Source organism: Canis aureus, chromosome 13 (genome assembly GCF_053574225.1).
Source record: "Canis aureus isolate CA01 chromosome 13, VMU_Caureus_v.1.0, whole genome shotgun sequence".
Classification (NCBI taxonomy): Eukaryota; Metazoa; Chordata; class Mammalia; order Carnivora; family Canidae; genus Canis; species Canis aureus.
In genome coordinates, this window is record NC_135623.1 from 14,427,205 (window position 1) to 14,449,372 (window position 22,168).

A 22,168-nucleotide genomic window follows, 5' to 3' on the forward strand; every position below is an offset into this window, starting at 1 on the left:
CCCTGCATGGAGCCTGCTTCTCCCTCTGCCTGTGTCTCTGCCTCTCTCTGTATCTCTCATGAATAAATTTTTTAAAAAATCTTTAAAGAAAAAAGAAATGCTATGAATGGTTTGTGAGGACACACATTTCCATTTCTTTGGGATAAATGCCCAGGAGTATGGTTGTATGATCAGTGTGTATGTGTGTATGTGTGTTGGCTTTTTTTTTTTTTTTTTTTTTTTTTTTAAGAAACTGCCTGTTTCCAGAGGGTCCATACCATCTTCCATCCTCCCAGCAAAGTCTGGGAGATGCAGTTGTGCTGTGTCACTGCCAGTATTTGGTGTTGTCACGATTTTTATTTGATCTATTCTAACGGTGTGTAGCATGAGTAGCTCGCTGTGGTCTCACTTTGCATGTCCCCAACGGCCAGGGATGTCGAGCATTTCTCATACGCTCGTTTGCCATTCTAGTGTCTTTAATAAGATGTCGCTTTGTGTCCTCTGCTGATTTTCTAATTGGCTTATTAGATCCTTGACTCATTGTCCGTCCCTAGGGAAAAGCATTCATTCAGTATTTCACCATTAAGTGTGAGGTTAGCTGCGGGATCTCTGTAGACATTCTTTATCAAACTCAGGAGATTTCTTTCTATCCTTCTTTCTCTGATAGTTTTTTTTTTTTTTTCTCCATCATGAATGAGCATTGAATTTTTTCAGGTGCTTTTTTATATCAGTTTTTATAGTCATTTACTACTTTGGGCCTGGTAACATGGTGAACTTACAATGATCGATTTTCAAATATTGAACTTGGAATTTTCAAGTATTTTCAAATATTGAAAATATTTTATCCTCGGAATAAACCCCACTTGGTTGTGCTGTGTGATTATTTTACTATAGTGCCAAGTTCTCTTTGCTGATAATTTTTAAGGACTTTTGTGGTTATATTCATGTGGGATGTGGTCTTTCGTCCTATTGATTTGGACTGACTTTGATTTTGGTACCGGTAATATTGATCTCATACAGTGAGTTTGGAAATGTTCTTTCTTTTCTCTATTTTCTGGAAGAGGTTGTGTAGAATTGGTGTTACTTCTCCTTTACATGCTTGTTAGAACTCCCTAGTGAGACCATCTGGGCCAGTGTGTACCGTTTGGGGGATTTTTTAAATTACTAGTTCAATTTCCTTAATAGTAATAAGACTTTTTCAAATGATCTCCCTCGTATTGGGGAGCTTATAGCAGTTTGCACTTTTCAAGGATCAGGTCCATTTCATTTAATTTTTCAAGTGCATGTGTATAATCTGTAGTATTTCCTTATCATTTTTCTGGTAGCTGCAAGATCTGTTTTCCGTAACCTTTGCCAAATCTGGACATTTGCCAACCTGAGAGGTGAAAAATGAGCCTTAAGGATTTAGTTTGCATGTTTTTATATTAAGTATGTGGATCATTTTCCTGTTTTTATTTGTGTCCTTTTTTCCTTTTTCCTTGTTTACCTTTTGCATAATTTGTAATGTTCTTTATAGATCATGATTGCTCCACCCTCTTCTTGTCTCTTCAGTTTGTATTTTTTCTCCTTTTTTATTTTTTATTTTTGCAGCTTCTTCTGCTTCGCTACATGCTCTTAATTTTCACATAATTAAATTGATCAATATTTTCCTTTAACGCTTCTAGGGTTTCGTGCTGTATCCATCAGTAATTAATTGTGAGAGAAAGAACCCAAATCAAACTAGCTTGAGCAAAAATAAATAAATAAATAAAAGGGAAAAAGGTAGGAAGAACGAATGGATGGATGGATGGAAAGTAGGACGGAAAGAAGGAAGCAAGCAAACAAGAGAAAGAACGTTGGCTCACGTACCGGGCACCGCAGTCTCTGCGTGGCTGGATCGAGGATCTCAGCGCTGGGCCATCAGGGTTCGGTTTCTCTCCCGTCACCCTCAGCTTTGTCTGTACCGGGTGGGACATCATTTTGTAGAGCAGCGAGGCTCTGGGTAATGATAAAAAGGCTGCGGACAGTCCCAAGCTCACATTCTAATGATTTAGGATCCCAAACGAAAAGACTCTTGCAATCTGTATATCATCCCATGGAAGGACTCGGAGTGACCCTGCTTGGGCTATGTGCCCTCCTTCCTCTCCCTGCCTTGAGCCCGTCCATAAAGATGAGGGATGTGCCGTGCTGGGTCACATGCCCCGTTCTGTAGCAGGTGAGCAGGTGCGCTGTCCCGTGCAGTGACAGCTCCCTAGAAGAATGATGGGAGCCAAAGGTGTCCTTTAAACATATCACTCTTAGGAAGACCTTCCCCAGCACGAGATATTTACATTTTTTTAAAAAAGTGTTTTTTTCTCTAATATGTGTGGTTTCACTATTTTACATCTAGATTTTTGATGTTAGAAAGTGAATGAGGCAGAGACAGAAAGCCAGGGGTTGGGGAGAGGAGAGCATGTGGGTGATGCAGGAGTCTTTTGCTCTTCTCCTGGGGGAGAACATGACCTTGAAACTTACTGGGTCACCTGCTTCACACTCTTATCACGTTCCTCTCTGTTCCTCGAGTTTTCATTGAGTTAACATGAATCTTGTAAGGTTTAGGATGGTGGGAAGGGCAAGGGCTTCATCCAGCACAGGGCTTTTCATGGTTGGAATCAACACATATCTGATTCAACTTGGCTGAACCCTGGTGCTCACGACTCCAGGGGACACCTGGGCATCCAGATGTTATTAGGGCAACGTGCTCACAACCCCAGGGGACACCTGGGCATCCAGGTGTTATTAGGGCAACGTGCTCACGACCCCAGAGGGCACCTGGGCATCCAGGTGTTATTAGGGCAACGTGCTCACGACCCCAGGGGGCACCTGGGCATCCAGGTGTTATTAGGGCAACGTGCTCACGACCCCAGGGGACACCTGGGCATCCAGGTGTTATTAGGGCAACGTGCTCACGACCCCAGAGGGCACCTGGGCATCCAGGTGTTATTAGGGCAACGTGCTCACGACTCCAGGGGACACCTGGGCATCCAGGTGTTATTAGGGCAACGTGCTCATGACCCCAGGGGGCACCTGGGCATCCAGGTGTTATTAGGGCAGCGTGCTCATGACCCCAGGGGGCACCTGGGCATCCAGGTGTTATTAGGGCAGCGTGCTCACAACTCCAGGGGACACCTGGGCATCCAGGTATTAGGGCAACGGGAGCAATAGAGCAGGATCCGGAGCACCATCGGTATCCCAAACTACCTGAAAAAGAGGGTAAAGGTAAACCTGGAGTTCCCTCGCAGAGCCCTGACGGGGGTGTGGGAGCCAGATGAGCCCCAGGTAGGAGACAAAGGACCCAGGCAGACCGGGGACTGGCCACCTCACTACCTCCTGTGTACTCAGGTCACCTGTGGGGGGCCCAGCCGCGGACACCTGCTCTCGTGAAACATGTTCCCAAGTGTTGAGTGAAAGCTTCGTTATTTAATCTTTTTAACGTTGAAGAATCTTTTACCAATGATTCTCTTGAGCTGAAAACATATTCTCTCAGGTTCAACAATTTCTTCTGTTTCACCTCGGTTTCTTTTTCTTCACTGAACTCACAGGAAAAAAAATGTTTTTAAGCATTTTAGTTTTAAAAGCGTGTACAGGTTGATCCCATTTGTATGCAATAATTTCATTGATGATGATCCCATCTATTGATCCCTCCGTGGCTCTTTGTATGTCAGCTGTCAAGAGCAATTATTTCTAGATTGCGCTGGTTTTTTTTTATTGCTTTCATCTTTTAAAAATAATAAGCACTTATCATTTCTATAAAAGCAGTAGACTCATTCCTTTTAAAGAATAAAGCCCGTGATAAGAAGTATCCACCGTCCGCTGCTTACAGTTGGGCGTATTTTCCTCAGTATCCAAGGAAGGGTTGTCTGTTGGCAACTGTTAGCCGTGCATTTGTGGCGAGGTCCACTTGGAGGCGCAGAGGGCCTCGGCCAGGAAGGGCAGGGGTGGGGGAGGATTCCCAGAGAGGAGAGAAGTCCGTGAGGCGGGTCACCAGGTCAGAGCATGGCCTGTGGCTTTAGGGGAGTGGCCTCCACATGCCTGTGACTGCTCCATCTCCCCTTTGTCTTGGGACACCTTGCACCTGCCCCTGCCTATGTGCCTAAGTCAGCCTTGTGCATCCAGCAGGTGCTCAATAAATGCTTCACGGATGCTCATTTCCCAAGGGGATCGTTCTCCCTAAATGGCACCTCTTTGTCTTTCAGGCTCACAGGCTTCCAGCTGCCGGCCACCATCGTCAGCGCCGCCGCCACCCTCTCTCTGCGCCTCATCAGTGACTACGCGGTCAGCGCGCAGGGCTTCCACGCCAGCTACGAAGGTAGGTGCTTCCGGGCCGGGCCGTGGAGGCCTGGCGCGTGAGGTCGCGGCAGCCCCGGGCGCACCCCAGCTGCAGGGACGGGGTGCCCCAGATGCGGAGCTGCCGCCGGTCCTAACGAGGCTGCTCACTAACCAGTAACTCGGTTACCTAAACCGTCGGTGCCGTGTTCCCAGGAAACTGGAAATTGAAATCAGAGCCCCGCTGCCGTAATTTTTCCTGAGGCCTGGTGACATCCTCCCTTTCTGTCCCCTAAGTGCATTTTGTTGTGTTTTTATTTTTTTTTAATTCTGTTTTCTCCTGGGCTTTATTGTATAAGGTATCTCTGCTTGGTGCTGGAAATGAGAGAGAGAGAGCGTAAGTGAAAGAAATAAAATCAGTATCTGAAAAACATTTCTCCTCGATATGGTGACTGCAGAGGCTCGGAGTTAGATCCTTCCGAGAAGAACGATCCGTTTTTCCTTAATAGCACAGATTAGGGTTTCTTGGTTTGAATTATGCAAATAATTTCCACTTCTCTCAGCTTGTTTAAATATGGTGTTGGCATTCAAATTAACACTAATATCTTCAGATTATATACTATTATTATTATGAGCTTTATTATATTAGTTCAGAAGGTGGCACTTCTAGATCTCTGTCATTTCCCTAGGAAATTTACATCTCATTAATAGGTAATTATGCTGCTCTTGGCTAAGCCCACACTGCTATTTTGTGTCGAGATCATTAATAGGCATAATTTAAGACCGTTAATGATAATTAATAACAGTAATGACATAACACCCTGGTAGAGCATGCCAGTTATTTGAAAGCTTTCTTACCTCCAAGAACTTAAAGGATAAGTGATGCTCTTTTGAATGGAGCTGTGGCAGTATGGAAACAGGACCTCTGTCCTGGCGAGACAGCAAGTCCTCCTTCCTTGGCAATCCACCCCTGGTAGTCGGGGGGTAGGGGACAGAGTTGGACGCTTTAACCTGAGCGTTTCAGGACTCCTGAGAGGTCTCAGTTATTTTTAACTAAAGGTTCCTGAGAAGTTTCCAGAGAAAATTCTGCATGCCTTCCACTGAGGGCTCCTGACATAACCACAGTCACCTTCACCTGAGGGCTCCTGACATAACCACGGGTCCCCTTCAGCTGAGGGCTCCTGACATAACCACGGGTCCCCTTCAGCTGAGGGCTCCTGACATAACCACGGTCACCTTCAGCTGAGGCCTCCTGACATAGCCACGGGTTGCCTTCACCTGAGGGCTCCTGACATAACCACGGTCACATTCAGCTGAGAGCTCCTGACATAACCACAGTCCCCTTCAGCTGAGGGTTCCTGACGTAACCACAGTCCCCTTCCTTTGAGGGCTCCTGACATAACCACAGTCCCTTTCCGCTGAGGGCTCCAGATCCAACCACAGTCACCTTCTGCTGAGGGCTCCAGATCCAACCATGGTCACCTTCACCTGAGGGCTCCTGACCTAACCAGGCATGTACTGCATCCTTGGAGTCGAGCTCCTGCCACAGAGACCACATGGCTGCAAAATCTAAAATATTTACTCTGGCCCTTTATAGAAAATGTTTGGTGCCCATTTGCCTAGAACTATGATATCCACTGTGGTCACCATTAGCCACGTGGAAACGCTTATGTTTAATGTACTCAAAGTTAAATGAAATTTAAAACTCCGTTTTGCAGCCACATTAGCTTCATACCCAGTGCTCGGGGGGCACCTGCGGCCACTGTATTGGACTGTGCAGGCGGAGAGTGCTTCCACCGTGCAGGGCGTTGTCTGGGCCCGAGCGTCCATCCCATTCACGGGGTCTGCGATTCAAACAGGTTGTAACATAGTAGGGCGGGGTGGGGGCTGACGGGTGCCTCCTCCGCCTGCCTGGCTGGAGGACGCGGCCCAGGAGGCTCAGCATTCTGCCGCAGGACCTGTGCGCCAGACCAAGGGCCTGCCCTTGCCAGCCACGTGTGCTGTCCCTGGTGGCCAGAGGACAAAGCCTGGCAGGCAAGGCCGGCACAGCCTGGACGTGCTACCCCGACACCAAGCCTAACAAGCCCAGGCAGCCCCGCTGACCTGGCCGAGGCCTGGACCAGGGGCCATGTGTGCCTCCAGGAAGGTGTGACTTGCGGCGACTTCCAGAACACCCAAAATTGGGGGGCTGGGATGGGGGCCATGGTGGGAGGAGCCAGTGGGGGCGGCCACTCCAGGGACAGACCACCTGCTACATGTGTTCACTGCTGCGGCCGGGGCGTCTCTCACCGGGCTAATGGACGCGATGCCAGATAATCCTGTATTTGGGGATTGACCGGTAAAGCGTCTGAGGCCGCTGACCGCCTGACCTTGGGCCAAATGCTGGGAACTGCCTGGGCCTCACCGGACGGGACGGGGTATCCAGGAGCAGAAGGACCCCGAAGGTTTGGTCTCCTGGGAGGGAGGTCACCACACCGCAGAGTGCACTTAGCCATTTGTGGGGCGCAGACGGCCACCGGACAGGCTCCGCCCCCAGCCCCGGTGCCCCCAGCCAGGCCTGCCCCTTGCCCCCCTCAGGATCCCGCTGTGCCCCCTTAGAAGGCCTCGGGCCTGTCTGGGGAGCTCCCCGTGGCTGTGGCCCCGAGAGTGCGTGGAAGCAAGTCCGTCTCCTCGGCCCCGCAGAGTGGGAAGTGCAGAGAAGGGGCCCAGCGCGTGGGGCCTTCGGGGAAGGGAGAAGCAGGTGCGGAGTGTGCTGGGCAGCTGGCGCTTCAAGGGAAGGACCCTGGAGGCCAGGCGTCTAACCCTGGGCCCACGGGAGATGCTTGGTGTGTAATCCCCGTAGCCCAGGGGCAAGGGATCCACTGTATTAAGCGCTGACTGTATGCCAGGCACTTGACGTGCGATATCTGCCTTAATCCCCGCGGCTGCGCAGACAGACACCAGCCCCATCCTACAGATGCGGGAGCTGCGGGCACCTCGGGAGGTCTGTGTTCAGCTCCAGAGAGGTGGCGGCCGGGGGTCTTTCCGTGGCTCCTCGGGCACGAAGGACTGATTCGCGTGCGCTGCGCTCCCTGGGGTGGGCGGGCCGGAGAGCGGAGGCTCCGTTTCATGGGTGGGTGGACGGAGCCAAGTCAAAGGCGGGGGGGCCACGGGAGGCCTCCAGGCCTGGGCGGGGGGCATCCCAGGGAGGCGACAAGACCTGTGTCCAGAGTCTCTCGGCTGGAGTTGCCACAGAAACTGCGGGACTCCCAGTTGATCTGAATTTTCAATTGTTCAGACTAAAAACGCGACTTTTAAAGTCTAAGTCTGTCCCAAATTTTCCGTGGGATAGACTTATGCTGAAAACATGTCCCTGATCTTCTGAAATTCAAGTTTAAACAGAGTGTCCTGTATGTTCATCCGCCAGCTCCATCCGGCCGCCGCGTTGTCCGTGCTGAGTCCCCAGGGGTCGCCGCCCCGTCCCCGCCCTCCCGCAACGGCCACATCTGCCCCCGTCCAGCCTCCCGTCTGCCCCCGCGGTGAGCGTGCTGGAGCACAGCTCGGCACGGGCACGCGGGCACCTGCACACGGGTGCATCTGCAGGCGAGCTGTAGGTTCAGATCTGTGCTGTGCTCCACGAGGACGGTGCTTCTCCGTGGGGGTGCAAGTAGCCCGCCTGGTTGGTTGTCGGCAACGTGTGTCAGCGAGGGGGCCGCCGTGGTCTGCGTGCCTCTCAGTTACTTAAGCGGTCTCTTCCGTGAACACTCAGGCGAGGAACATTCTCGTACGTGCAACTGAAACCCTCATCCCATCCCCTTCGTAGAATGAGCTCTTGGAGGTGCAGTCACTGGGCCAGGGAGAGCGTGGGCTGTGCGTGTGCAAGCGTGATTCCCCGGTGTTCCTGGAAGGGCTGAGCTGACACACGCCCCCACCAGCCCACGCCAGGGCCCTGCCCTCCACGCCTTGCTGGTGAGTTTGAAATCAGCTTCATGGATTGAAGTGGATTAAAAAAAAAAATGAGATCTCACGGGTTGTTATAATTTCTGTCTCTTTGATGACCAGGGACGCTGAGCAGCCGTTGTCACTCCCTGGCCTTTTGTGGATCGTGTTATGAATTGCCTGTCCCTGCCTCTGCCCGTTTTCCTCTGGAGGTGTTAGTACTTTTTCTTATCTCTTTTTTTTGCAAGTGTTTTTTGCATCTGAGAGATAAGAAAGGTACAGGCTGCCTTTGGATGTGCGGGAGTTTTGATTTTTACGCCGATGCCGACTTTAAATTAAAAAGTTTACTCTTATGATGGACCTTGGGCGTCCTGTCGGGAAAGGCCTTTCCATGCCGTGAATTGTTAGCCTTATTCTTTTAGGGTTCTGTTTTTACACGTCACTTCTAAGCCCATTGGAGTTCGGTTGTGTTGGCTTTGGTTTCTTGGTGGCTCTCTGTGTCCCGACGACCCTCCGCGGCTCTGTCCTGTGTCCCCTTCCTCGAGGGTGCACAAGGCCCCTGCTTCTCAGTGCGTCCCTAGCGTGACTCTCCCCAACAGGTCAGTCTTGTCCCTGATATTACTTCTCCCAGCCCAGCTGCCGGCGCTCGCCCTCTCCACGCCCAGCTCCCGGACACCGCATGGGGTTGTGCTGTCAGTTCCAGGCTCATCAGACTCATCAGCGGATACACAGGAGTCATTATAAGCGGATCAGAAACGTCAGTTAGATGAGGATCTCTGCAGCTTTTAAGGCCCGATCCAGGTTGCACCTTTGTGCTTTAGGACCATTAACCCTGAGTCGTCAGGCTGACACTTTGGGGAGCGAGAACCCAGCCCCACGAGCCGGGGCTCGTCCGTCAGTCCTGTTTAACCACCTAGAGCTGAAAGCAGCTATTCCTGCTCAGCGGAACCTGACTGTCATCCTGGGATCTCACTCTCCAAATATAGGAGACTTCTGCCGAAATCAGGCCTGTTGGGCAGCCCGCGGGGCTCAGCGGTTTAGCGCCATCGGCCCGGGGCATGACCCTAGAGACCTGAGATGGAGTCCCACATCGGGCTCCCTGCGTGGAGCCTGCTCCTCCCTCTGCCTGTGTCTCTGCCTCTCTCTCTCTCCTTCTCCATGTCTCTCGTTAATAAATAAATAAAATCTTAAAAAAATAAAGAAAGAAATCAGGCCCGTTCTCCTTCAACTTAGAATCTCCGCGGGATCTAGAAGGATGAAGGGCCCTTCTTCTTGCCAGTTCCCTGGTGACTGTCAAGGGGAGAGGTGGCGTCACACCCTGATGAAGACCTCAGACCCGGGGTTCACACGTCTCCAAAATCAAATCCCGTCCCCGCTGCTGACTTGCTGCGTGACCTCTGGGAGTGACTCCATGTCCCTGAGCTCTGCCCTCACCATCTGTAAAATCAGGGCAAAGAACACGCTCCACGGGGTTGTGAAGGCTGGGGACGAGAACACACAAGCCACACTGCGTGCTCAGGACCAGGCCCTGGCAAAGTATCCCTGCTCCCTAAACACCCGATTAGGGCAGTCACCCTCGTGCTAACTTCACTTGCCCGGGGTTATTGGGGAGGTGGAAGGAGAGATAATGCCATCGCCGGGGGTCACCATCCCAGGTCCACCCCAGTCCCTGGCTCCTGACTTTGCCCCGAACCCTCAGCCCAGCTGTTCAGGGTGCGTCTAATCCACAAACAGAACGTGGCCTGTCTGGGGAAGGAGCAGAGTGTCGTCCATGACCGTGAGCCCCAGCACGCCTGAGAGGGCGTCCGATGGAGACACTCTCCAGTCTTGCTGGTCATCAAAGTAAATGTCAATTCTCATCACGCCTCTGGTCTGGGCACTCAGCTGAACGACCGCCTGGGGGCCTCGCCTTGGAGGAGCCCGCAGTCAGAGTGACTCTGTCCGACCGAAGTTTCAGAGAATCCTTAGACGCTTGGGTGAAGGACCTGGGGGGCTTTTGCCCTAAGCCCCCTGCTTGTCTCCAGCGGGGAGAACAGACTCCTCACGTGGACCCCAGCCCCACCTCCACCCCCTTCTTCCTCTGGCCCCGCTGGCTTTGGGCCCGTCTCTGTCTTGCCCTCATTCCTCAGACTCCTCACCCACTTCCCCCACCCGGCGCTCGGCTCTTCCCATCTCTGCTCGACCCAGATCCACGGGCCGCCCGCGGTGCAGCCGGCCTCCCGGCCCCGCGTCTGTCTCCTCCCACCCCGTGCACGCTCCTGCCTTTCTCGTTCCTCCTTTGCCTCGTCTGCACTCACGTGTGCTGCTGAACAGTGGGACACGCAGGGGGGCACACAGCTCACCCAGCTCATGAGCTCAGGTGTGGAGGGACCATCAGCCCCCAGCCCGGCCGCCTGGTAGCTGGTGTGGGACTTGCCCTCCCCTGTCCGAGGAGGACAGCCGTAATCCCTTCTCCGGGCCCTTCTTGCTCAGAACAAAGGAGGCAGCACGTGTCGGGAGCTCCCGAAGGGCTCAAAAGGCGGACGTGGGGACTGTCATCGTCACGGCTGACAGCTGTGCCCGGCCTGGGGGCTGACACGCGGTGGACCTGCCTGAACGATGACTTAACAAGGGGGAGTTGGCCGGTGGTCACCTTGCCCGGTGAGAAGACCCCAACGAGCAGAGAGGTGGGCTCGGGGTACCTGGGACCCTTCCCCGTTGAACGCGAGCTGCCGTCTGTTCCGACAGAGCCGATTAAAGCCTGACGTGCTATTGACTATAAGACACATCACGACTTCAGAGACATTAGAATATGGAAAAACGGGTGCCCTGGAACCGATGAGATACGGCGATTCCCTGATGGCTGTTGGCCACCCCGGGCTCGCCGGCGCTGGGCTGGTCCTTTCAACGTCTTCTCCGACCCGGGACTCAGGGTGGTCTGAGCTCTTCCCGTTCAACATTCAGGTGGCGGCTCTCTCGGCCACGTGACCACCTCTTAATTTATTCTCTTGGCTCCGAGTCTCATTACTTCTCAATTTTCTGCATTGAACTCTATTTAACACCTATTAGCACAGGTCTTCGGTTGATAGACGCCCTTTTCGCGGGAGGCAGCAGGATGCCCGGTCTTGACCTCCCTCCCATGTTGGACCCCGAGGCAGGTGAGCCCATTAAACCCAAACGTGGCTCATCTTGGGCCCTGGGCAGCCCAGGGCCAGCCCCTCCCACCGTGACACCATGGGGGGGTGTGTGTGAATGTGGTTTCCCCCATCTAGATGGGACGGGCTGCCTCTCAGCCTCGTCCTGGCAGAGATGAGCTGCACGCACACCTGTCTGCCTCCTGGGGCCTGGGTCAGCCGAGGGCATCGGAGCCTCCTCCGCCGACCCCCAGCCCGGGCATTGAGGGGACACGTGCCGGTCACCTGCCTCTTCCTTGGGGGCACTTGTCTCCCAAGCCCTGAGCCGAGCATCGGTGGGGAGACGATACCTCCAAAGGGAAATACCAGATTGAATATTCCGATCGCATCTCTTCCCATTATTTGATAATTTGGGGGTGATGGGCCCGTTTGCAATTATTCTTTCCAACTCTTCCCTTAAAAAATGTGGATAACCAAGGGTTTGAACCCACTGATAGTTCATTTTAACAGCAGGAGAGAAAAACAGCACACTAGGTGGGAGACTGGGACTTGGAGGTTTGGAGGTGCACGGGCTGCGCCTCTCCCCGCTTCCGTCCCCGTGCATGAACTTCACAGCCATGCATCCCCGCACAAGCCACAGTATCTGTGCCCGGGGCAGGAGGCAGCAGTGGCTGAGCACCTCTGACGTGCCCAGCCATGCAGTGGGAGCTTTGTAGGCCCTGGACGTCACCCCCTGGAGGGCAAGGCTGGGGAAGTCCAGGCCCAGAGAGCTTGGGTAGCTAGCTTGAGGCCATGCAGCACCTAAGGCCAGGCACCCCTCTCGGCTCTGTGCTGCCTCCCCGGAGGAGCCCCGATCAGTCCCCCACATCCAGCCCGCCCACCGCTCCTGACCCCACAGAAAGGAGGGGTTCGGGGAGAGTCGGGGGGCCAGAGCCTGCAGGCCCCGGTCTGGAGCCTTCTGAGGACACTGTTGGCTGCTGGAGACCCTATCTCGTGGGCGGTGGCTTTGCTTCCCTGCTTTTCAACCTTTCCTTCCGGCTCTTCATTTCCTGCTCTTTCCTTGAGACCTTTATCCAGCCCTATTCCTTTCTGAGGCTTTTTCCCACAGTGCATCCCAGGAGTCGTTCCTCATGCACACCTAATGCATCCCTTCATCGAGGAGTGATGCCGGTTGGGCCTGGAGGTTGCATGACGGGAGCGGCCTCGTGAGGTGGAGGGGGGCAGACAAACGGGCAAGCCACGGGTCTCCATACGCCCTGTTGCCTTGGCCAGCACTGCCCTGCCCTGGAGGCCCCTCAGCCTCCTCCCTCGTCCCTGCCTCAGGTCTCTACCCAAGTGACCCCTCATCAGAGAGGCCTTTCCTGATCGCACGGTACGACACAGCGCGCCGTTTATCCCCGTTTCTCCCTGTCGCCCCTTCACATAGGCCTTTATTTTCTCCCCTACTGGAGTGTGAGTTTGGGGGGCATTGTCTTTTTTGCACTAGTGCCGTTGTTCCCTGCTGAGTCCTCAGCTCCAAGAACCATTCTGGAGGCATGAGGGCGCTCGACAAATATTTGGTGAATGAATGAAATCAGAGATCAGAAGAAAGCAAGCATGTGTGTATTTGAGCACCTGCAAAAGGGACCTTAGAGGGTGGAGTGTGACTGTGAGAACAGGAGTAGCAGGAGCTGAGCTCCATGAGGGTCGGGGGCCCGCTCCCATGGGGCCTTGGAGGCCATGGGAAGGAGTTTGGGGTTTCCATGCAGGGAGAGGCCCTTACCAACGGGTTAGGCAAGGAAGTGAGGCGGTGGGATTTGCACTTTAGGGGTGGTGAGGAGGGCGGGGGGCAGATGAGAGGCAAGGGGGGCATTGCAGATGGGGACTGCTGCCGGCGCAGAGGAGGGTGCTGGGGCAAGGGGACAGCTCGCCCGGGGCACAGCCCGCCTCCCCTGTGGTTGGGTGTCTGACCTGCTAGAGAGCAAGAAACGGCTGCACGTGGAGCAGCTTGGCTTTCCCATTGGCTTAAATAGAAGCCTTTATGATCCTGTCTGCAGGCATTTATGGTGTGGCTGTGATTGAACAGGCTCACGTTCAGAGTCCTGATGAACCCACGGATGTGCCCGTCCTGGGGTCTCCAGTTGTCCGTGCTGAAGCCCTAGAGGTCACACTTGGAAATTTTGCAGAGGATTCAGAGCAGGGAGGGAGCACTAAGAGGTAGGACCACGACGATCATGGGGACGACTCCCACTGCTGCTGCTCCAGCCAGCTGCCGGGCCCTCTGCCAAGTACCTCACATTTTGGCATTTAATCCTCACGATGCTCCTGGGAGGCAGGGCCGGTTGTTGTCCCCAGGTTACTGATGAAGCGCAGAGAAGCTAAGCAGCGTGCTTGAGGTCGCAAAGCTAATGAGAGAGAGAGAGATGCGGGTTCAAACCCAGGCGGTGTGACGTCAGCTGGCCAAAAAAAAAAAGCATGAAATAATCTCACACAGCTGGGACTGCTGGATCAAAATAAAATATGTCCCTACAGGAGAGAGCAGCGCCAAGCTTTGTGCTTTAAAGGACGTCGTCGCAGGGCAGCCCTCGTGGCGCGGCGGTTTAGCGCTGCCTGCAGCCCGGGGTGTGATCCTGGAGACCTGGGATCGAGTCCCGCCCGCATCGGGCTCCCTGCATGGAGCCTGCTTCTCCCTCTTCCTGGGTCTCTGCCTCTCTCTTTGTGTCTCTCATGAATAAATAGATAAAATCTTTAAAAAATAAAAAATAAAATAAAATAAAGGATGTCACAGAAGCAAACAATGTACTGATGTGACCATATTCGAATGTAAAAGTTCTGTACAACAAACCATCTCCGATGGAAAAGAAACAGCTGACCGTCAAAGCCCATTATGCCCAGCGTGGTGGGGAAGGCTTGTTGTTGGTATTGTGCGACAGGCCCACCCAGGGTGGTGAGAAATCTGGAGTTCACATCAGAGGAAATAGAGTCAGTAAGTGAATATACAGGAGAGCTCTCCAGTCTTGCTGGTCATCAAAGTAAATGTCAATTAGAAGGAGGAAATGAAAAAAACAAAAAGAACAACAACAAAAAACAAAACAAAAACACAAGGAAATGACGCGTCAGCCCTAGTGAATTAGCTCAAAGAGCCTCAGGAGGAGAGAGCGTGCCGGGGCAGATGCAGAGACGCGGGCACACTCAGGAGGCTGGTGGCGATGCACATTAGTCCTCTGGGAATCCAGGGTGACACGCGTCAAGGGTCGTAAAACACTCGTGTCGTTGGACCCGGTAACTCCTCCCCTGGGATCTATCCTACAGGTAAGAATTCACCAGCAGGAGAAAGTCCCACGTGTAAAAGTGTGGATTTCAGCGATCCTTATAATGACGGAAAATTGGAAACCGTAAAGATGTCCAACAACGGGGGAATCACGAGGAAAATTACGGCAGGTCTACCTACTGGATTTATGCGGCCGTTTAAAATTATAACAGCGGGCAGCCCGGGGGGCTCAGCGGGATCCTGCAGACCCGGGATCAAGTCCCACCTGCGTCGGGCTCCCTGCATGGAGCCTGCTTCTCCCTTTGCCTGTGTCTCTGCCTCTCTCTCTCTCTCTCTCTGTCTCTCATAAATAAATAAATAAAATTTTAAATAAATAAATAAATAAATAAATAAATAAATAAATAAGGCTCGGGGGGCTCAGCGGTTGAGCACCTGCCCCTGGCTCAGGTCATTATCTTAGAGACACAAGATCAAGTCCCACGTCAGGCTCCCTGCATGGAGCCTGCTTCTCCCTCTGCCTGTGTCTCTGCCTCTATCTCTCTCTGTGTGTCTCTAATAAATAAAATCTTTAAAAAAAATAAATAAATAAAATTATAACAGCATCATTTAGTAATATCAGAAAATGATATTATTTTCAGTGGAAAAAGCAGAATGCAGAGTTATTCCCCCATATTTATTGCAGGCATGTGAAGTAGGTCTTCTATGGACAGGGACTGGATGAAAATCTCAAAAAGAAGCAATTGCTGTGAGACTGCGGGTGATTTTTTTTTTTTTAAACCTCCTCTTAACGGCGGCTCTCGCGTTGATTGTGTGAGATAAAGAGCAAATAGGAAGAAAAATCTGAAATCAAAGAGTGAACTGAAGTCAACAGCAAAAAGGGAGGGAAAAATAAAACAAGATGAATCCCGAGAGGGAGATAAACCGTACGAGACTCTGAATCATAGGAAACAAACGGAGGGTCCCTGGGGGAGGGGGCCGGGGGGCCGGGCATGAAGGAGGGTCCGTGATGGGGTGAGCAGGGGGTGTTGTATCCAACGGATGGATCGCTGGCCTCTCCCTGTGAAACGAGTAATGCAATCTATGTTAATTAATTGAATTTTAATTAAAAGATTTAATTTATGAAGTCCTGACCTACGTGAAAACTGCACAAAAGTTTCAGTTGGCAAATGACGCGAGGATCTATTAATAGAAGTATAGGCTCCGATCTTGGGAGGTGGAAGGAAACCCACACAATAAAGCGATGATCAGTAACCAGGTGGTTTTGAGGGCCCTGGGCCGGGTCTCCAGCAGGTGCTCGGGAAGAAGGACTGAGACGTAAGGACGTCCGGAGAACAGTTAGAGGACCTGGGGGTGGCTTGAGGATGTGTTGCATTGAAGAACAGTAAATGCTTATTCTGGGTCATTCTGGAGAGCAGGACAAGGCCCATGGCGTCGATGTTAGAGGCAGATGAGTCTCAGCCAGGCGTCGAGAAGAAATGTCGCTTAGCTTTCGTCATCGAAGCAGGAAGCGTCGGTGCCTGGAGCTGCGCAAGCAGGGGTTCGGGCAGCCGCTGTGCCCGGGGAGCCGTGAGCTCACCTCTCAGGCTGGCGTCTGCAGCAGCGACCCCCTCGTCGATGTTCCCTCCGTGGTGAGCCGCACGCCCAGGGGAGAAGGCACGTGCCCCGTGGAGCCGTGACGCACCCTTGGTTGTGAAGTTCCTCCTAATCCCCAAGCTCTTTGAAGGTTAAATGTGAACAATAATAATAATAATAAAATCCGTGGAGCACCCTCTAGGTGCGCGCGGGGAGCATGGCTCGGTTGGAGCACCCACGTCCACGGGCTACACGGCTCACGTCTCCTGGTTGCCTTGCGGGGGCAGCGTTCCGGTTTCTCTGTTCGTGTCTCCACGTGTGAACATGCACGCACGGAGGAGATGACCAAGAGGCAAGCACATGCCTGCAGACAGACGTCTTGCACGAGGGCAGGAGGTGTGTCGGCCGCCGCAGCAGCCTGGCCCCCGGCCCCCACCGCACGCACCCACCTCTTGGCCGGCCGAGGGCCCCTTTGGCGTGGGGAGGCGGGCTGGGCTGGACCCGAGCCCCGGTGCCCTCTGCCGTGGTGCTGAAGCTCCCGGCTGCTGATCCCTGGCTCCGGGACGCTCGCTTCTTGAATCGGCGATGCCTATCCACTAATCCGGTTGATGCCGATGCACGGCACTTTCTGATTCCCAGTCCCAGCCCGGGCCCCGCCAACACTGAGATGGCAAGGATGCAGGCACGCACCCCCCCCCGCCCCGCCCGTGTCCCGGCGCCCTCCCCTCCGGAACCACCGCGGCCCTTCTGACCTGGGACGGAGCTGGACACGCTGTCACCTGGGACGTGAGCCTCCCGCAGGCACAGGTAGGCCTGGCCGAGTGCCCTCGTTGCCCCCCACAGGCCTCCCTCCCCCTTTGGAGGTGGGGGCGGGAAGGGGGCAGGAAGCGGCCAGGACCGTGGGAGGAGCTCGCACTCTGCAGCCAGATTGTTCCTGGTTTATCTGCCGTGCGCTGCACGTTCTCTGAGAGCATATGCTGTGAGGTTTCTGCGCCTCGGTTTCCTCAGCTGTAAAATGCAGTTGATGCCAAAGCACAACGACAGCAGGCCCGTGGGGCTGAGCTTGCCTCTTCCTGCAAACCCTTTCCTGCTCGAGTCCCCTGGGGGCCTCTTCCGTGTCCGTCTCAGAGGGATGTGGGGATGGGGCAAGGTTCCATCCTTGCTCGGGAGGTGACGTCTGGAAGGCTGTGGTTTTGGCGGCCCTGCCGATCACAAGCCAGGGAGGCTGTTGTTTCTGGGGCCGTGCACTCGGCTGTGGTGGAGCACAGCACCGGCCCTGCCTGGAGGCAGCACAGGGGCGGTTGGCTCCTGGTGAGTCTTCTTGGTTTCTCGCTGTTCAGTCAAGCACAGACCCGAGAAAATGTCCCGAACACTCTCAAGGTTATGAAAACCTAGTTTTCCTGTTCATCCATCCATCCATTTGTCCATCCATCCATCCATCCATCCATCCATCCATCCATCCATCTGTCCATCCATCCATCCATCCATCCATCCACCCACCCATCCATCGATCCATCTGTCCATCCCATCCACCCATCCATCCATCCATCCATCCATCCGTCTCCATCCGTGAATATGCCTGGAACACCTACTCTGAACAAGGGTCCGGGAAAACACGGGTGGGTAAGGTCCAGTTCTTGACCTTGGACAGCCATGATCTGGTTGGGGGGATAAACAAGGAACCCCGAAGCTGTGATAGGAACTTAAGGCTGTGGGCACGGTGGTCACTGGCTTAGGCCAAGGAGGAGAGTGCCCTGGAAGGAATCTGGGGGCGCCATTCGGTCGCCTCCCGGAGAACCCGCAGGCTCTGCGTCCGCAGCATCATCCCGGAGCCCCTGGGGCGGGAGTTTGCCTGGCACGTCTGAAGGACAGAGTCGAGCCAGTGACGCCAGAGGAGAGCGCCCTGTGGGCGAGCTGTGGGAGGCAGTAGAGTCGGAGACAGAGGAAGGGGCCAGACCAGTGCAGCCTTGCCTTCTGGGAAGGACTTGGCTTTGACTCCGGGTGTGATGGGGCCCATGGGCCGATCAGAGGCGGCCTGACCCCACCGGCCGTTAGCTCTGGGTGTGTAGGCTGCGCACGTGGTGCATTCGGGGGGGCCTGGCAAGGGAGGGAGTCTGCTGCTGGGATGTGGGTGCGAGACCAGGGGGCTGGGACGACGGCAGTGCTATTGGAACCTGACGGAGGGGTGGGGGTGGGACCCTTAACCTTTCAGGGACCTGCCTCTCTTCCTTCATAAAAACAGGGGGTCAGTGCTGGTACCTGCTGCGGTTTCAGCACATGGTCCTTGAGGAGGTGAGAGGGGGAGCGAGGGGAGGAGGGGCGCAGGGGGTCCTTGGAGAGGTGAGAGGGGGAGCAAGGGGAGGAGGGGCGCAGGGTCCTTGGAGAGGTGAGAGGGGGAGCGAGGGAAGGATGAGCACAGGGGGGTCCTTGGGGAGGTGGGGGGGAGCGAGGGGAGGTCGGCTGGTCCAGCGGCAGCCCCAGCTCGGGTCGGCTGCGGGGTCCCTCCCCCTGTGCCCCCTGGAGTCGGAGCCACCGACTGATGCGCGTGGGGAGCGGTGGTGCCTCCCAGAATCCCGCTTTGGGTTGCAGCTCTTCCAGGTGATCATTTGTTGGTGTTGGTGAGATCGCCGGGCTCTTCCAAGGAGTCAAAGGACTTGTCCTCCAACTCCGGCTTGACAGCCAGATTGGAGATGCACATCTATTTTTTATTTTTCATTTTTATTTATTTATTTTTTTAGTTAAGACCATGTCTTGCTTTTCTAGATTATGAAAGTGTCACAGGTTCATGGGGAAGCAGGGAAAGTGCACAAAAGCACAGAGAAGAAGGTGAAAATGAACCGTGGTCCGAGCCTTGAGATGCCACCATGGCTAATGTACTGGTGTTCATCCTTCCGGGCTCAGATTCTAGAGCCTTCTCTTGGGCTCTGCCCGTAGTCTGGGATGCCCCGGGGTTCACGAGCCGGGCCTCTTTCTGCACCTTCCGGAGGCGGCGAGCTGAGTGGGTGTCCGGAGGGCCGGGCGGCTTTGCAGCCTTGTCCCTTCAGTCCTTCTGTGTCATCTGTTGGGGGCGGCCTGGAGCGGTCATGTCCCTGCCCTGGGCCCCGTGTCCCTGCCCAAGAGCAGACAGGGGCACGGCCATGGATTCAGCCCATCCTGCAGCGTGCTCAGGTGGGAACTGCCGCGGGCACAGACAGGCCGTGGAGCAGCACCACCACAGGGGACAGAGAGGCCTCAGAGCGCTTGCTTCCATCACTCTGCAGCCCACGCGGTTCCCTCGTGTCCACCAGGCCCCCGAGGACAGTGCGGGAGGCTGGGCGGGAGTCAGGGAGCGAAGCCCAGGCTGGGCTGGTGGGCTCTGGGCACCCTGTGATAGGGGTGGAAGGCGGGTCCAGAGGCCGCCAGGGTCCCCAGGGGCCATCGTGGGCAGCGTCCCTCCCGGGGCAGGGTGGTGGCCGCTGTCCTTGGAGCCTGGAGGATGCCCCACAGGCTTCTGGCTGGGCATCAGACAGCTCAGAGATGAGCCAGGAGGGATCGGGAGCTGCAGGGAGGGAGTCGGGCGTGGACCGAGAGCGGGGCTGGCTCGGGGCCCACACGGTGTGTGCTCCCTCCCAAGGCCAGGAGCCTGCAGTCGGTGCGGCCACCGAGGCTGGTGGGTTGAAGCCTGGTCTTGGTGCCCTGAGGAGAGCGCACAGGTCGGGGGGTGATGCCCACGTGGGAGTGGACGGGACGGGTGTTGGCACGGACGCTGTGCTCGTGACCCCTGACCCCGGGCCTCAGGGACGGCAACAGGTCCTGAGGGACGATGAGGCTGAGTGCCAGGGGACGGGGCCGTGACGCTGGACGGGGTCGTCTCTGGGAGGCGTGGGTCCCACTGGAACAGGCATCTGAGGAGCGGGAGCCGTCGTGGGGGGCGCCGCACCGAGCTCCGGAGGAGGGCGCAGGCCTAGGGCGGCCGTCGCAGTGGCCAGGGCAGCGGGGCCGCAGCCTGGGTAGGGTCCAGCAGGCCAGCGTGGGCGCCGGGCTCCCCGTGGTCCCGAGGCCGGGCCGGGGGCCACACAGCTCCTTGGCAGGCGGCCTCCTGACGGGCTCCCCGCCGGGTCGGGACCAAGCGGGACCTGGGCCCCGTCACAGCCGCAGGCCGTGCGTCATGCCGAACTGTAACCCGTGACACGCCAGCGTCTGCAAGGGCCCCCAGCCCGCCCCGTCCTGCCAGCCGGCGGCCGTAGCCCCGCGTGCTTCCATCTGGGAAGATCTCCGCCTCGGCTCCGACGGGCTTCCCTACTGAAGGGCTGTTTTCCCAAAATGAGGACTCAGCTCCGGGGTCGCCCGTGTCGGTGGGAGAGCTATCGATGTGGGTGGCGGGACCGCAGGCCCCGGGTTGTGGGGCTCCGGGTACCCGGTAGCGACAGTGCAGCAGGGTTCGCAGGGGAGGAGGAACGAGTCCAGGAGGACCTCACATCCCCGGAGTAGGAGAAAGTTGGAAATAGTAGAAGGAACGGGATTAAGAGGAGGTCGCCCGGTCTCAGGCGTCCGTTCCTGAGAGTCCCCGGGGGAAGCCCCGCAGGCCTGGGCTCCCCCGTCCTTCCCCGCAGTGCAGCCCTCCTGAAGCCAACACGCACCCTAAAACCATCAACAAGCGCCTTTCGTGCTGCATTTTTCTTTTTTCAAAAAGGAAATCTCTTTTTTTTAAAAAAAAAAAAAAAAAAAAAGGAAATCTCTTACTTGGGTGCTGTGTGGCACGACTGATGGCGCACTTCCATCAAGGAAATGGGATAAGCGCGGGAGGCCGGCGAAGGGACCCCTGACCCCATTATCTGCTGATAAAACTGTGGTTCCGGGTGCTCTTGTGAGCCGTCTGGACTCCAGCGGAAACGCGTTGAGCTTACTTCCGCGATTCCTGTAGCGGTTCACCAGGGAAAGCCAATTCAAGGGAGTTTGATGAACACGAAGGGAAACGTGTTGGCGTAGGTTTCCTGGGACGTCCTAAGGCTGTGTGGCTTCAGGCGCAGCTCGATCCAGCCTTGCTGGGACTCTCTTCATCTTCCCGCTCTGCTTTATCTCTTTAGTGTGGCAGCGACATGGCCTCTGACAGCTTTGCTCTTCGTGATCCTGGAGGTGGCGATCCTACTCTTCCCAACATGTATATGGGATCCGCAGGGAAGAGCCGTTACTGGCCATGCCCACGTCCTGTGCGGCCCCCAAGAGAAATCGCAGTGGGCTGGGGACGAGATGCCATAGTGATGAGCTGGGGGGCAGGCAGGTTGGACGGACAGCATGCACAGGGCCATGTGGGGTGTAAGCGGGATGGTTCTCTAACGGGAAGAGAGAGAAAAGCTACGGTGTTTGCATTGGGTCAGCCCGAAGGGTCTAGAACCAGAGTTCTTCTGCTCGGAGTCCATTCTCTGACCACTCGGACTCTGACCACTTGTGTTCAAGGAAAGGCCGGTCTAGAAAAGCCCATTGGAGTGACAGAGGACAATATAGGGACAGACGATGGCACTGGGCATGGCACCCCCAATGGGGTGGGACGGGGTGGGGTGGGGGTAGGGGCGGCCTCTGGACACCTTCCCTGTAGAGGGGACGTGAGCGTCTGCAGAGAAGGAGCCAAACAGCTGCAGGGCCTTGGGGCAGTGCCGCCAAGCGGGGGAGAAGCGGAGGAGAACCTGCATCCTCTGCGAGGATAATGCATGGGGATGCTTCGCCCAGTGCCTGGCACCCAGCGCCCGATCAATAAATAGCAGCTATTATTATTACCCATTAGAGATCATCCCTCAGCGCCTGCAGTCTGGACGTGATGGATGCAGGCTGTGTTTGTGTAATGGGGATTATTTATTAGTCACCTTATAGAAAGCAATGACGGAAGAGGCACAAGACTATGTTACCGCAGAGGGATCTTATCTCCTAGAAATCGAAAGCTTCTATTTTTTCCCCTAGGAAGCAAGACCACTCGTTCTCAGAGATTAAATCTGTTTCCCCTGTTAAGACCCCCCAAAAAACAAAAAACAAAGCAAAGAAACCTAAAGGGGAAGGAGATGTAATTCCCACCGATCCC

General features: G+C 55.1%; 1 protein-coding gene across 1 annotated transcript in view; it reads left to right on the top strand.

The window, feature by feature from the left end:
* The window catches only part of CSMD2 (CUB and Sushi multiple domains 2), a 495,152-nt gene that overhangs the window by 90,445 nt on the left and 382,539 nt on the right, over positions 1–22,168 (top strand). Inside the window, 1 exon segment of the mRNA XM_077844850.1 lies at positions 4,194–4,306. Coding sequence (XP_077700976.1) covers positions 4,194–4,306 — 113 coding nt within the window.